The sequence below is a fragment of the Salminus brasiliensis genome, chromosome 11 (genome assembly GCF_030463535.1).
Source record: "Salminus brasiliensis chromosome 11, fSalBra1.hap2, whole genome shotgun sequence".
Lineage (NCBI taxonomy): Eukaryota > Metazoa > Chordata > Actinopteri > Characiformes > Bryconidae > Salminus > Salminus brasiliensis.
The window spans coordinates 39805171-39820170 of record NC_132888.1 but is presented as its reverse complement, the minus strand read 5'-3'; the positions used below and the strand labels follow the sequence as shown (position 1 = coordinate 39820170).

At 49.5% G+C, this 15000-nt stretch overlaps 1 protein-coding gene across 6 annotated transcripts in view; it reads left to right on the top strand.

The window, feature by feature from the left end:
• Positions 1 to 15000, top strand: part of LOC140565073 (chloride channel protein 2-like) — a 77662-nt gene that overhangs the window by 37538 nt on the left and 25124 nt on the right. For 4 of the 6 annotated variants that reach the window (XM_072690865.1, XM_072690867.1, XM_072690870.1 and 1 more), the window contains exons 3-11: positions 2341 to 2472; positions 3700 to 3828; positions 5989 to 6122; positions 8144 to 8221; positions 10063 to 10086; positions 11271 to 11349; positions 12304 to 12429; positions 12640 to 12724; positions 14933 to 15000. The exon at positions 14933 to 15000 is cut by the window's right edge and continues 34 nt beyond it. In XM_072690865.1, the coding sequence (XP_072546966.1) occupies positions 2341 to 2472; positions 3700 to 3828; positions 5989 to 6122; positions 8144 to 8221; positions 10063 to 10086; positions 11271 to 11349; positions 12304 to 12429; positions 12640 to 12724; positions 14933 to 15000 (855 nt within the window). The remainder of the gene's footprint in view (positions 1 to 2340; positions 2473 to 3699; positions 3829 to 5988; positions 6123 to 8143; positions 8222 to 10062; positions 10087 to 11270; positions 11350 to 12303; positions 12430 to 12639; positions 12725 to 14932) is intronic. The other 2 variants (XM_072690866.1, XM_072690868.1) reach the window with 1 other exon arrangement.

Here is a 15000-nt window from a genome sequence, read left to right as displayed (position 1 = left end):
GGTTGCAGGTTGCTATGGACACTGTCTTCATCCAGTTATTAGTTCTGATCTCGGGGTTTTGCCTGGTGGTGTGGATTCAGTAGGACGGCAGCGATGGAATGTGCCTTAATGAGATATTTCCAGTAGGAAAGCATTGAGGGCCCTCAGGGGTCACTCTATGGAAAACTTGGCTGAGCTGACCGTGACTTTAAGGACTGAGGTACTGACGATAATGAGGGACCTCTACTGATGGTGACTTTCAGGAGGACCTCTACTCACGGTGACTTTCAGAAGGACCTCTACTCACGGTGACTTTCAGGAGCCACTCAACTGACGGTGACTTTCAGGAGCCACTCAACTGACGGTGACTTTCGGGAGCCACTCAACTGACGGTGACTTTCGGGAGCCACTCAACTGACTGTGACTTTCGGGAGCCACTCAACTGACGGTGACTTTCGGGAGGCGCTCTACTGACTAGCTTTCAGGAGGACCTCTACTAGCGGAGACTTTCAGGAGACCCTCTACTGACTGTGACTTTCGGGAGCCACTCAACTGACGGTGACTTTCAGGAGCCACTCAACTGACGGTGACTTTCAGGAGCCACTCAACTGACTGTGACTTTCGGGAGCCACTCAACTGACGGTGACTTTCGGGAGGCGCTCTACTGACTAGCTTTCAGGAGGACCTCTACTAGCGGAGACTTTCAGGAGACCCTCTACTGACGGTGACTTTCGGGAGCCACTCAACTGACGGTGACTTTCAGGAGCCACTCAACTGACGGTGACTTTCGGGAGCCACTCAACTGACGGTGACTTTCGGGAGCCACTCAACTGACGGTGACTTTCGGGAGGCGCTCTACTGACTAGCTTTCAGGAGGACCTCTACTAGCGGCGACTTTCAGGAGACCCTCTACTGACGGTGACTTTCAGGAGGCGCTCTACTGACGGTGACTTTCAGGAGGCGCTCTACTGACGGTGACTTTCAGGAGGCCCTCTACTGACGGTGACTTTCAGGAGGCCCTCTACTGACGGTGACTTTCAGGAGGCGCTCTGCTGACTGTAGCTTTCAGGAAGGAACTTTACTGACGGTGACTTTCAGGAGGCCCTCTACTGACGGTGACTTTCAGGAGGCGCTCTACTGACGGTGACTTTCAGGAGGCGCTCTACTGACGGTGACTTTCAGGAGGCCCTCTACTGACGGTGACTTTCAGGAGGCCCTCTACTGACGGTGACTTTCAGGAGGCGCTCTGCTGACTGTAGCTTTCAGGAAGGAACTTTACTGACGGTGACTTTCAGGAGGCCCTCTACTGACGGTGACTTTCAGGAGGCCCTCTACTGACGGTGACTTTCAGGAGGCCCTCTACTGACGGTGACTTTCAGGAGGCCCTCTACTGACGGCGACTTTCAGGAGGCCCTCTACTGACGGCGACTTTCAGGAGGCGCTCTACTGACGGCGACTTTCAGGAGGCGCTCTGCTGACGGCGGCTTTCAGGTGGCCCTCTGCTGACGGTTACTTTCAGGAGGCCCTCTGCTGACGGTTACTTTCAGGAGGCGCTCTGCTGACGGTGACTTTCAGGAGGCAATCAACTGACGGTGACTTTCAGGAGGCGCTCTGCTGACGGTGACTTTCAGGAAGGACTTAGTACTGGTAGAGTCTTTCAGGAGGCGCTCTGCTAACTGTAACTTTCAGGAGGTGCTCTAGGTGTTCAAGTGTTTTTTAGGGTTGTGTATTATAGGGGAGCTGGTGCGTGTGTGCGTGTGTGTGTGTGTGTGTGGTCTTGCCGCAGTCTCTCTGTACCTGTTGTTTTTCAGTGTGTGTCTGGGTCCTCCTGCTGCTGATGTAATTGAGCGGATTGGTAGAGTGGGAGTTGGTGGAAGCGTGGTGTGTGGGAGACGTGCTGTCTCTTCATTAGCCCCCAACTCTAACCGTGCTCAACGCTAATCCCTACTTTCTCACCCCCACATCCCCTACAGCTAGCAGAGCCATAGGAGGCCTGGAGTGATGGTGCTATAACAAGACCTGGAGCCGCCCGAAGCTTTCCCTTATTTATTTACTTATTTATTAAGCATTAACACCTCGTAGCCCTGAGAGAGCATTAGGCGTGTATGTGTATTTTGTGTATATATACATACACCAGAGTGTGTGTAGGTGTCCGTAGTTTCAGGCCTGGTTCCTTAGAGAACCAAAAGTGGTTCCCAGTCAGAGAACCATTTTTAACGTTCAGGGTTAGCATCATGCCCTTCCCTAATTCACGCCTAACTAGTGAACTGTCCTTGATTGACTGACTAATCTAGTTGCACATCTGCAGTGCGTCATGGGGGAATTGTGGGTAATGTAGTCTTGCATGTGTCTTCCCTGCAGTCTGTACAGTGCACTGTCAGAAGTTCCTGATCTCCCGGGTGGGCGAGGACTGGATCTTCCTCATCCTGCTCGGCCTCGTCATGGCCCTCGTCAGCTGGGTGATGGACTTCTGTATCGCTCTCTGCCTTCAAGGTAGGGGTTTGTGTGTGTGTGTGTGTGTGTGTGTGTGTGTGTGTGTGTGTGTGTGTTGCTAGTTGCGGAGCATAGGAGCATCCCAGTGTGTGGACAGTACAGTGGTTGGAGCAGAGGGGACTCGAGGGTTCCCAGAAGTGTTCAATCCTGACCCTTTGATTTCTGAAGGACTTCGGAAGTGGGTGTGGCCTAAACCAGACGTGGGTGTGAGGGGCTAGGAGTGGGTGTGCTTACTGACCTTGACGGCTGTAGGCTAATGAAAAAGCAGCCCGGTCACTTTGACAGCCAGTATTTGATACTTCAGCACTTCGTCACGCAATTTACTAGAGTGTCATTATAACAGCCAATCAGAAGCCTCGATTTTAGAATGGGTGTGCCTATTGGCTCATGGATGCTGACCAGTTTGAGTTTGGTACTGGACATGTTTGAGTTTTGACGTAAATTCAGAACCACAAAGTGTTGATGTTTGACCGCTCGTAACACAACTGTCAAAATTCGAGGCTTCTGATTGGCTCGTAAAATGACGTTCTTGAAACAGGCATGCCTATTGGCTCGCGGACGCTGACCAGACTTGGGTACTGGACGTGTCATTCGGTGCTTTGGACGCAAATTCTGAACCACAAAAGTATTGAATTTGATATGTTGGCATCATGTAACAGCCAATCAGAAGCCTCGGATTTTGAAACGAGCATGCCTATTGGCTCACGAATGCTCACGAACGAGTTGGGCACTGGACATGTTTGACTTTTGACGTAAACTCAGAAGCACAAAAGTATTGACTCAGGCGTTTGATACATTGGCGGCTCGTAACGCAACTTTCAAAATTCGAGGCTTCTGATTGGCTTTCAAAATGACGTTCTAATAAACGGGCCTGCCTATTGGCTCACGGCTTGGGTGCTCATTTTGGAAGGAGTGGACTCATGGATAATCAAATAACCGCATCGACCCATGATTCCCATGTCGGGACACCCCTCTGATTGGTCAGGCTGCGCTGAGCACACACTGTGATTGGTTAGAACCCCAAGTGATCATAGGTACTAATAGGGCACATATAGTCCCACCCTTGACAACAGTGGAACCCCCCCCCCCCCCCCCCACACACACACACACACACAGTGAGTGCCGTCAAATGCTACTGACCTTCCATTTAGGCTGTGTGTGTTATCCCTCTCTCCCTCTCTCCACTTCTTTCTCTCTGTCTCTCGCCCTCACTTTCTCTCCCTCCAGCCCAGAAGTGGATGTACGGAGGTCTGGACAGCAATGTGGTGCTGCAGTATCTGGCCTGGGTCACCTACCCAGTGGTCCTCATCAGCTTCTCAGCGGGTTTCACACACATAGTCGCGCCGCAGGCAGCCGGTAAGATCAGACACACACCTGATCACGTCTGACTCGTCCCCTGAGGTCTGAAATACCATAGCAACCACCTAGCGACCACCTAACACCACCACACCGACCACCTAGCAGCACTCTAGTACCTGCTTAGCAGCAACACGGCATATACCTGGGATGCCATAGCGACCACCTACTAAACAACTCCGAAGCAACCACCTAGCACCATAGCAACCACCTAGCAGCACTATAGTGTCTGCTTAGCAGCAACACGGCATATACCTGGGATGTCATAGCAACTACCTACTAAACGACTCTTAAGCAACTGCCATAGCAGCACTGTAGTATCTGCTTAGCAGCAATATAGCAAATACCTGGGATACCATAGCAACCACTTAGGAACACCATAGCGATCACCTACCAACTACTAAACAACTCAGTTGCCATTACTTAATACCATATCAACCACCTTGCAGACACTACTTATCAGCAACATAGCAAATACCTGGCAAATACCACAGCATCACCATAACAACCTCCTTATAGTAATGCCATAGCATCAGTTCACCTACCACTTTGCATCTCCATAGCAAGCACCTAGCAACCACCTAAAAAAAACATAGCAGCCGCCAAGCAGCAAGGATCTAGCAACCACCTGAGACACCATAGCAGTTCTCTGGGATACCGTAGCGACTGCCTAGTAACCGCTTTGCAGCACCCCCACAATCACTTAGCAAGACCCAGGCAGCCTCCTGAAGTACCATAGCGGACAGCTAGCAACACAGTAGCTCCCACCTAGATTGACTATAGCAACTACTTAGCAACACCAAAGCAACTAACCTGGGACACCTTAGCAACCACCTACCAACACCACAATGTCCACCTAGCTAAAACAGTTGTAGTTCTTTTTCTTTGTAGTGCCAACCACCTAGCACCTACTTATGAGCAACATACCATCACAACACCATAACAACCACCTTGTAACACCATAGCATCAGTTCACCAACCACTTTGCATATCCGTAGCAAGCACCTAGCAGCCACTAAACAAACTCCTTAGCAACCACCTAAAAAAACACAGCAGCAACGATCTAGCAACCACCTGACACACCATCGCAATCCTCTGGGATACCATAGCAACTGCCTAGCAACCACCTTGCAGCACCCTCACATCAGCATCACTAAGCAAGATCTTTCCTAAGTGAAATGCCAGCTTTCGGTCCAGCGGTAAGGTAAACAAATTAGCCGGCTCTCATAGATACTGTATGTTGACGCTTGACAAGCTTCTGCTTTCCTGTTCTGATGTTTGAGAGATTGAGGGGTAGGACTTCACGGTCATTACCGAGGCAGTTCCTGGTGTTTTGCAAGGCAGCTTTTGTCCAGATCCTTTCAGAAGCCTGTCTCAGTCTGTCAAACTCCGTGCAAACGCTACAAGAAAGAAACCATTGTTCAGTCAGACGCTGTCATGTAGCGTGACGGCCTGACAGACAAGCGGCTAAGCCTGCTATTCGTACTGGAGCGTGGTTTGTACCAGCATACATGTGCAGTGAACCGGCTAAAATGGGCTAAATATGCTAAAACTGACCCGAGAGGACAAACATGGACATGGACAAAGAAAGAGCCATCTGGAGGACAGGGTTATGGTCAGATAAGGCAAAGGTGTTTCGAGGAGGTACTAATTTCCCAAGAACACTGTACCAGCTGTTAAACATGGTGGTGGTAGTGTCCGGCTCTGGAGCTGCTACACTACAATAAGGACTCCCTCAGAATTCCTCAGACACAGTTGGACAGTGGACAGTGTCCCAACAGGGCAATGACCCCAAGCACACCCCAGTCATCCCTATTTACCCTGGCATTTAGCGGGGGAGCACAGTTACATGCTGTTCCAGTAGGTTTCAGGGTACTCAGGGTGACGCTGCGCCGGGACCTCCCGTCCGTCTTGGCCCCTACCCGGTGACGCCCCCAGTCACGGCTCGAGCTTTAGCTCGCTAGGTTTATCTTTAGACCCCCAGAGAAAGCCCTGTGATTGGTCAGGGGTGTGCTGACGCAAGGGTGACCACTGTTAGTGACCACGTTTACTCTGGGGTTCAGAGGGGATTTTAGGGGTCCTCATCCGGTCAGGCTTGTTTTGGGTGATGGGTGGGAAGGGGATGACGATGACGATGATGATGTTGTCTCTTGCCGTCAGGTTCTGGCATTCCCGAGATGAAGACCATTCTGAGAGGAGTGGTGCTGAAGGAGTACCTCACATTAAAAACCTTCGTGGCCAAAGTCATCGGCCTGACCTGTGCCTTGGGGAGCGGAATGCCTCTGGGCAAAGAGGTACACCCCCCCCCCCGTACACACAGTAGGTCCGGCACCCTACAGCTGAAGCTAGCGCTCTCGTCCTGCGCTGATCGTGACGAGCTGGACAGCTGTGAATGTACCGGCCTGGTGTTTAGCTGGTCTAGCAGCCTGGTCATTGTGGTCACACTGGTTATGCTAGTTGACCATCATGACCAGCATGACCAAGCTGATCAACCAGCATAATGGTCGACAAGCCCGGCCATGCTGGTCACGGTGGTTGACCTCCTTGGTCACACTGGTCATGCTGTCCAATCAGTTTGATCATTGTGGTCATTCTGTTCATGCTGGTCAACACGCTTGATCATGGTGTTTTTAACCGGCTTGGTCATTGCGGTCATACTGGTTAACCAACTTGGTCATGCTGGTCAACCAGTTGGTCATAGTGGGCACACATTTCATGCCTGCAAGTTCCGGAACTGGGAACCTCTGAATACTGCACAGTCAGTTATGTACGACACACACACACACACACACACACACACACACACACACACACACACACACACCAAGGCATCAGCACATCACTAAAGAAGCTCATACTGTAAAACACACTGCATTTATGCATGAGGCTCGCTCTCGCTCTCTCTCTGTCACACACACACACACACACACACACACACACACTTTCAGAGACACAGAGACATTAAAGAAGGCTGTGAAGCGCTCTCGTCCCCCATCGCTCTGGGGGTCTATCAGAGCTGTAGCAAAGAGTTTGTGCTCAGTAAATGTATCTCTGTAATCAATAATGCATCTCTCTCGCTCTCTCTCTCTCTCTCTTGCTCTCGCGCACACTCTCTCTCTGTTTGCGGTAAACCAATCAAACAAGCCTAATTTAAATATCTCAAGTGCTTTCTCCACATTACTCAACTCCTTCATCACGAACATCTTTAGTCCTTAGTAGAGAACCTGACCAACCAGACACCCGGCAGTGTTCCTGAGGACCCGTAGCCCATTCCCCGCGGGCCGTGTCCTCCAGTCCACGGTTACTCTCAGGTTTGCTGCTGCTGAAGCTGCCTCCTTCAAACCCCACCAGGTTCAAGGTTCAAGTCAGGCGACTATGACGAGCGCTCCAGCATCTTCCAGGACTTCCTCTAAATCCAAGTCTCGGAGGACTTTAAGGTCCGCTTGGGATCATTGTCCTGTTGCAAGGCCCAACGTCACCCAAGCTTCAGCTTTCTCACAGAAGGTCTGATGATGTCTCCTCAGATCTCCTGATTCTTGATTGACTCCATCCTGCCTTCTCTCCACAAACTGCAGGCCTCCAGAGCCAGAGGAAGCAAAGCAGCCCTAGAGCATCACCGAGCCACCGCCATGCTTCCGCACTGTAGGCAGGGAGTACTTTTCAGCGTAGGCTTCAGATGTACCTCTGATCCATGGGCCAGAAAAGGTTCGGTTCTGTTCCCACATCGCTCCATAGAACAGAACCCCAACACTTGGTCTGGTCAGTAGGGTGTACTCGGCCATATTAGCATCACAGTCAGCAAAACCGTTATCTCAAGCCCAGTGAAGCCCCTGATTTGCCACCTGATTGGCTAATGTGGGTTGTGCGAGGGGTTCTGTTCAGGGGGTGTTCAGGGTGTGTTGAATGTGGAGAAAACACTTGTTCTATTGGTTGTCTGGGATATTTAAATTAGTCTTGTCTGATTGGTTTATTGCAGACAGCTGACATTAGCCTATTATGAACTGTATTTGTTCATAATATACACAGAGTGGCCACTTTATTAGAAACACCTGCTGCCTTGAATGTCCACTCACTGGCCACTTTATAAGAAACACCTACTACCGCAAGCTTCCACTCACTGGCCACTTTATTAGAAACACCTACTACCTTGTGTTTTCGAACACTGGTCACTTTCTTGGGTGTTTCTAATAAAGTGTCCAGGTGGAGAATGTGTATGTGTGTACAGTGGTTGAGGTGATCAGTAGGAGGTGTGTGTGTGTGTGTGTGTGTGAAGTGTGTGTGTATATGGTGAAGTTGTGTGTGTTCTGCTCCTCAGGGTCCGTTCGTGCACATCGCGAGTCTGTGTGCGGCGCTGCTGAGTAAGTTCATGTCGCTCTTCGGGGGAATTTATGAGGTAATTATTATCATGTCTATTAGTCTCCGCCCCTTTTCTCCCCCAGTGACCTCATCCTCACTGGGAGCGTACTGGTCTGTGTGTGTAATCCAGTGGACCGTTGACTCTCTCTTGCTCTCGCGTCCTTTCTCTTTTATTGCTTCTATCTCGCTCTTGTCTCCTTTCTCCTTTTGCCTCTCACTCGCTCTCGCGTCCTTTCTCTTTTATTGTTTCTATCCTGCACTTGCCTCCTTTCAGACTTTTTTTGCCTTAATCTCGCACTCATCTACCTTCACAATTTTGCCTCTCTCTTGCTCTCGCGTCCTTTCTCTTTTATTGTTTCTATCCCGCACTTGCCTCCTTTCAGACTTTTTTTGCCTTAATCTCGCACTCATCTACCTTCACAATTTTGCCTCTCTCTTGCTCTCGCGTCCTTTCACTTTTTGCCTCTCACTCACTCTCGTCCTTTCAGACTTTTTTGCCTTACTTTCGCACTTGTCTTCTTTCTCAATTTTGCCTCTCACTCGCTCTCGCGTCCTTTCTCTTTTATTGCTTCTATCTCGCTCTCGTCTCCTTTCTCTTTTTTCCTCTCACTCGCTCTCGCGTCCTTTCTCTTTTATTGCTTCTATCTCACTCTCGCCTCCTTTCTTTTATTTGCCTCTCTCGCTCTCGTTTACATTCTCTTTATGTCGCTCTCGCTTTTTCGCTCCTTTCGTTGTTTTTTTTTGTCTTGCTCTCGCGCTCTCGTTCTTTCTTTGTTTTTTGACTTTCTCTCTCCTCAACTCTCTCGCTCTCTCTTCTCCTTTTTCTTTTTTGCCTTTCATGCTCACTATTCCTTTTTTCTTCTCTCTCTCTGATTCCTTCATTCTGTGACTCACTTCATCTCTCTCTCTCTCTCTCTCTCTCTCTCTCTCTCTCTCTCACCCACACACTTTTTTTTTATCGTTGGTTTGCTGTGTGTGTGTGGAATGCTAATTTAGCCACTGCAGCGCTGCAGACAAATCTCCTCTTCTCTGCTCTTTCCCGATTAAGAGTGTGTGTGTGTGTGTGTGTGTGTGTGTGTGTGTGTGTGTGATGAGTGAGCGTATTTGACTTCACGTGCATTTCTCAAGCACTGAAATGAAACTGCGCTAAAAGTGTTTTGCCGGTACTGCCGCCGACAGCTCGTTTCCGCCAACTCAACCTGCGGCGCTAAAAGTGCTACCTCAGCACTCGGCAACCACCTTGCAATGCTGTAGCAGCCACCTACAATAACATATAAGCCACAGAGCCACACCCTAGCAGATGCTTAAGATACCACAGCAACCACCTTTTAGTCACCTGGAATGACCTGTAAGCCATGTAGCCACACCCTAGCTACACTGGCCTAGTGGCCACCCAAGATACCACAGCAACCATCTGGCAACATCTTACCCGCCACTTGAAATAACATAGCAACCACCTAAGATACCATAGCAACCATCCAGCCATACCGAGAGATTGTCTAGTTTAGTAGCATAATGTGCAGCGTTCACTTCGACATGTACGCGAACACACACTGTGATCTTCATGGGTTCTCCATGGGGGTCTCATTGGGTTCATGTTCCAGTGGAGGGTCTCTCGAGGGGGGCTTTAAGGGCCACCGAGGGGCTGTGCGGTGGCTCAGTGGTTACAGAGCTGGGTTATTGATCACAGGGTTGTGGGTTTAATACCCACGTCCACGGAGCTGCCACTGTTTGGCTGTTAAGCACGGCCCCAAGGGTGCTGTAGCATGGCTTTAGGTGTGTGTGTGTGTGTGTGTGTGTGTGTGTGTGTGTGTGTGTGTGTGTGTGTACATACGTACTCACCACTCTTTCTCTCTTCCTAACTCTCTGCTCTCTGAGGATCCAAACCTGATTGGCATTAAGGTAAGGAAGCGAGGCCAGCGGATAAAGCAAAACTCTGTTTCCCACAATGCACCTCATTAAACACTCTATTCTAAAGGAAAGACCTCCACAGGGGGCGTATTCCCACTCCTGCAATGATCAAAAGACCTGGCCTGTTAGATGGGCCTGGAAAAGTTGGCAGGAAGCCAGTAGGCACTTTCCTTGGACCACCACAACTCTGACCCGTCGAGGCGTGATGGAGGGGTGAAGGGGTCCCGTGGCATCTGGACACCTTGGGTAGACGTTCTAACAACCCCATCTAACAACCCCAGAGCACCAACCTGGTTACCATACCAACCATATAACAACCCCAGAGTAGCCACCTTGGATACTAAAGCAACCATCTAACAACCCCAGAGCAACAGCCAGGGATACTAGAGCAACCCCAGAGCCTTAACCTGAGCTACTATAGCAACCTGGATACTATAGCAACCATCTCACAACCCCAGAGCAGCAACCTGGTTACCATACCAACCATATAACAACCCCAGAGCAGCCACCTTGGATACTAAAGCAACCATCTAACAACCCCAGAGCAACAGCCAGGGATACTAGAGCAACCCCAGAGCCTTAACCTGAGCTACTATAGCGACCTGGATACTATAGCAACCATCTCACAACCCCAGAGCAGCAACCTAGGAGACCATAGCAACCACCTAGTAACCCAAAAGCAACAATCTGGGATACTCATGTCAAGTTTGTTTTAAATACACAGGGTGTGTGAGTGTGTGTGTGAGTGTGTGTGTGAGTGTGTGTGTGAGTGTGTGTGTGTGTGTGAGTGTGTGTGTGAGTGAGTATGTAAAAATCCTTTTTTTTTGACGTCTCTCGCTCTCTCTTTCTTGCTCTCTCTCTCTCGCGCTCTCTCTCTCTCTCTAGCTCTCTCTTTCTCGCTCTCTCTTTCTTGCTCTCTCTCTCTCTCTCTCTCTCTCTCTCTCATTGGAGGAGTAAATTAGGCACCATGGGTTTGTTTAGGATCCGGAGTTAATTAAAGACCCAGGTGTGTGTGTGTGTGTGTGTGTGTTTGCATGTGTTCTGTACTGAGTTTCAGTGGTTTGTGTTTGCATCTGTTTGTTTGTTTGTGTGATAAATAAACAGTAAATGAAAAGGGTGTGTGTGTGTGTGTGTGTGTGTGTGTGTGTGTGTGTGTGTGTGTGTGTGTTTAACAGAATGAATCTCGGAACATTGAGATGCTGGCAGCTGCTTGCGCTGTGGGTGTCGGCTGCTGCTTTGCTGCCCCTATTGGAGGTGAGTCCATCCCCACTGTCCCCACCATCGTCACCACCTTCCCCACAGTCCCCACCTTCCTCACCATCCCCACCATCCTGCCCACCACCATCCCCACCATCCTCCCCATCCCCACCATCCTGCCCACCATCCTCTCCACCATCCCCACCATCCTCTCCACCATCCTCCCAATCCCCACCATACCCACCATCTTCCCAACCCCCTCCATCCCCACCATCCTGCCCACCATCCTCTCCACCATCCTCCCAATCCCCACCATACCCACCATCTTCCCAACCCCCTCCATCCCCACCATCCTGCCCACCATCCTCTCCACCATCCTCCCAATCCCCACCATACCCACCATCTTCCCAACCCCCTCCATCCCCACCATCCTGCCCACCATCCTCTCCACCATCCTCCCAATCCCCACCATACCCACCATCTTCCCAACCCCCTCCATCCCCACCATCCCCACCATCCTGCCCACCATCCTCTCCACCATCCCCACCATCCTCCCCATCCCCACCATCCTGCCCACCATCATCTCCACCATCCTCCCCATCCCCACCATACCCAATATCTTCCCAACCCCCTCCATCCCCACCATCATCACCATCCCCACCTCGTCACCATCCCAATCATCCCCACCTCGTCATCATCGTCACCATAGTCACCATCCCCACCATCCTCCCCATCTTCACCATCCTCACCTCATCCTGTCCAAAAGTACTGGATGGAGCTCCTCCACAATCACTCCAGAGAACACAGCTCCACAGCTCAAAGCTGGGGGGCTTTATACCCCTCTAGTCCACGCCTGGCATTAGGCAGCATGGAGCCAATAGGGTCATGATGTTGATCTGCTCCAGAGAGTCCTATTCTATTGGCAGTACTTCTTCTCTACAGGGACTAGACAAGCTGTGTGTGCATTTTAAAGTGTGTGTGTGTGTGTGTGTGTGTGTGTGTGTGATGCAGGTGTTCTCTTCAGTATTGAGGTTACTTCTACGTTCTTCGCTGTGAGGAACTACTGGAGAGGGTTTTTTGCTGCTACTTTCAGTGCCTTCATCTTCAGAGTGCTGGCTGTGTGGAACCGGGACGAAGGTGTGTGTCTCTCTCTCTCTGTGTGTGTGTGTGTGTGTGTGTGTGTGTGTGTGTGTGCAAAATATATATGAAATTAATAGGCAATAAGTGTTATTGTAGTTAATGATGATGATGTTATTATTGTATTATATATTATTATGTTTTTCTTCAATTACAAGGAAACTTACACTGTGTGTGTGTGTGTGTGTGTGTGTGTGTGTGTGTTTTTAGAGACCATAACTGCTCTCTTCAAGACTCGATTCCGACTCGATTTTCCCTTTGACCTCCAGGAGCTGCCAGCGTTTGCTGTTATTGGGTGAGTTTCCAAAATCCGGATCATCCATAGTTTCCGAAATCCGGATCGTCCTTGGTTTCCGAAATCCGGATCGTCCTTCGTTTCCAAAATCCGGATCATCCATAGTTTCCGAAATCCGGATCGTTATTGGTTTCCAAAATCCGGATCGTCCTTGGTTTCCAAAATCCGGATCGTCCTTGGTTTCCAAAATCCGGATCGTCCTTGGTTTCCAAAATCCGGATCGTCCTTGGTTTCCAAAATCCGGATCGTCCTTGGTTTCCAAAATCCAGATCATCCATTGTTTCCGAAATCCGGATCGTCTTTAGTTTCCAAAGTCCGGATCATACTTGGTTTCCAATCTCTCAGAGTGTGTGGGAATGTATGGATTATGCAGTCTGTGTTTTGCAGTTGCTGCACAATTGGCTGACCACTCCCCCTCACTCTCTCTCTCTCACACACACACACACACACACACACACACACACACACACACACACAGCTGGTCATGTTATAGAGTGTGTTAATTATCTTAAGTTTCTTTAAGCATTAAATTTCTCTGCATATTAAAAATCGCGGACCCCCGAGGGGCTGCGTCGGCTCAGCCTCCTCTAATCGCTCTGAGTTTTTACTTTTTATTTATTTATATATTTTATATATTATATTTATATATTTTACTGAAATGGTTTCCTGTGATCAGGAGACGACCCGCTTTGATTAATGAGTCAGTTCTGCTGTCAGCTGAGTCCTAATGAACCTGCCTGACGTCCAGAACCCAGAATAGAGTTTGTTCTAATGAAGCAGCGTTAATTAGAACCGGGTCCGTCCCGATCCTGCAGTTCACCACATCTCAACTGTAGTCAGGAGGCGGCTCGCGACTGTTCCTCCAATCAGACATTAGACACAAGGAATCAATTCCCAAGTGGTTGCTAGGATGTTGCTAACCAGTTGCTATCATATCTCTAGTGGTTGCTAGAGACCCCCCTAAAGCTCATCCTAAAGCAACCTTGGACCCTAGATACAATTTAAAACCGTGCATATTAGATAACACCCCTTGACTCCACCTAAGCTCCCTTCTACATTTCATCTGCCCTCGTTCCCTAGATATCTGCTAACCATCACATCCCTCTTCCTTTATAAAGACCCTTGTTCCCTATATACACTACTACACCTCAGCCCTTTGTACACTTCATAAGACCTTGTGCACTAGATACTCTGCAGGACATTGTGAAGCTCCCTTGTACACTACATATGCCCTGGCTACATTCTGGTACATTCTACGTAGGCTCTTTGTGCTCTATCCCCAACATTACCCAGTCACTTCTCCACTACATAGACTTGTGTAACCTAGACATTGTCCGGTTTCCTTGTGCCCTACAAAGGAAAATAGAGCCGTGAATTTAGGGCTGTGCCCCAATCCACACTTTTATCCATCTCCTTTCCCTGGACTGCCCTTTAGCCCTCCTCTCAAACATTACCCAGCTCCCTTGTACACTACAAAGGTCCCTTGTTCAGTTGATTGTTGGTTTGAATCCCAGGCAAAAAAAAAATAGAGCCGTGAGCTCGCGGCTGCATCCCAATCCACACTTTTATCCATCTCCTTTCCATGGACTGCCTTTTATCCCCCCCCCAAAAAAAAAATGTAGCTCCTTTGTACACTACATGGGACCCTTGTTCCCTAGATGACTTGCACACATGCAAAGCTCCATTACCCCGCTTACACTTCACTTCATCTGTTTTCGCGCTACAGCCGCTCGCTCGGGTTGGAGCGGTGGGTAAACACACTCTTGTTCGGCAGTAATTGCTAATTGTGCTGAACAGCGGCGCGAGTGCGTCCCGTATCCACTCTCGCTGTGCGCGACAGCTGTTGGATGTGTTTGAATTCCCTCTGCGTCGTCGCGCTCTCTTTCTGGCTATCTCTCTCTCTCTCTCTCTCTCTCTCAGTGTCTCTCTATGTCTCTCTGTCTCTGGCTCGGTTCTGTTTTCCCCTAACGAGCTCTTCATAAAGGTTCTCTCTTATTACCTCTTCATTATTCATGAGCGTTTTGCCTCATTCATAATACATATGCATGAGTTCATTAGCATAGCGCTGCTCTGCGAAAGCTGTTGAACCCTGGCAGCAGCTGAGCGTAGAGCTTCTAATCAGAGTCCTGCTTGATTTTTTCTAAATGTACTTTTTTGGTGTGTGTGTGTGTGTGTGTGTGTGTGTGTGTGTGTGTGTGTGTGTGTTAGCATTGCGAGCGGTTTCGGCGGTGCCCTGTTCGTCTACCTGAACCGGCTGATCGTCCAGTTCATCAGGA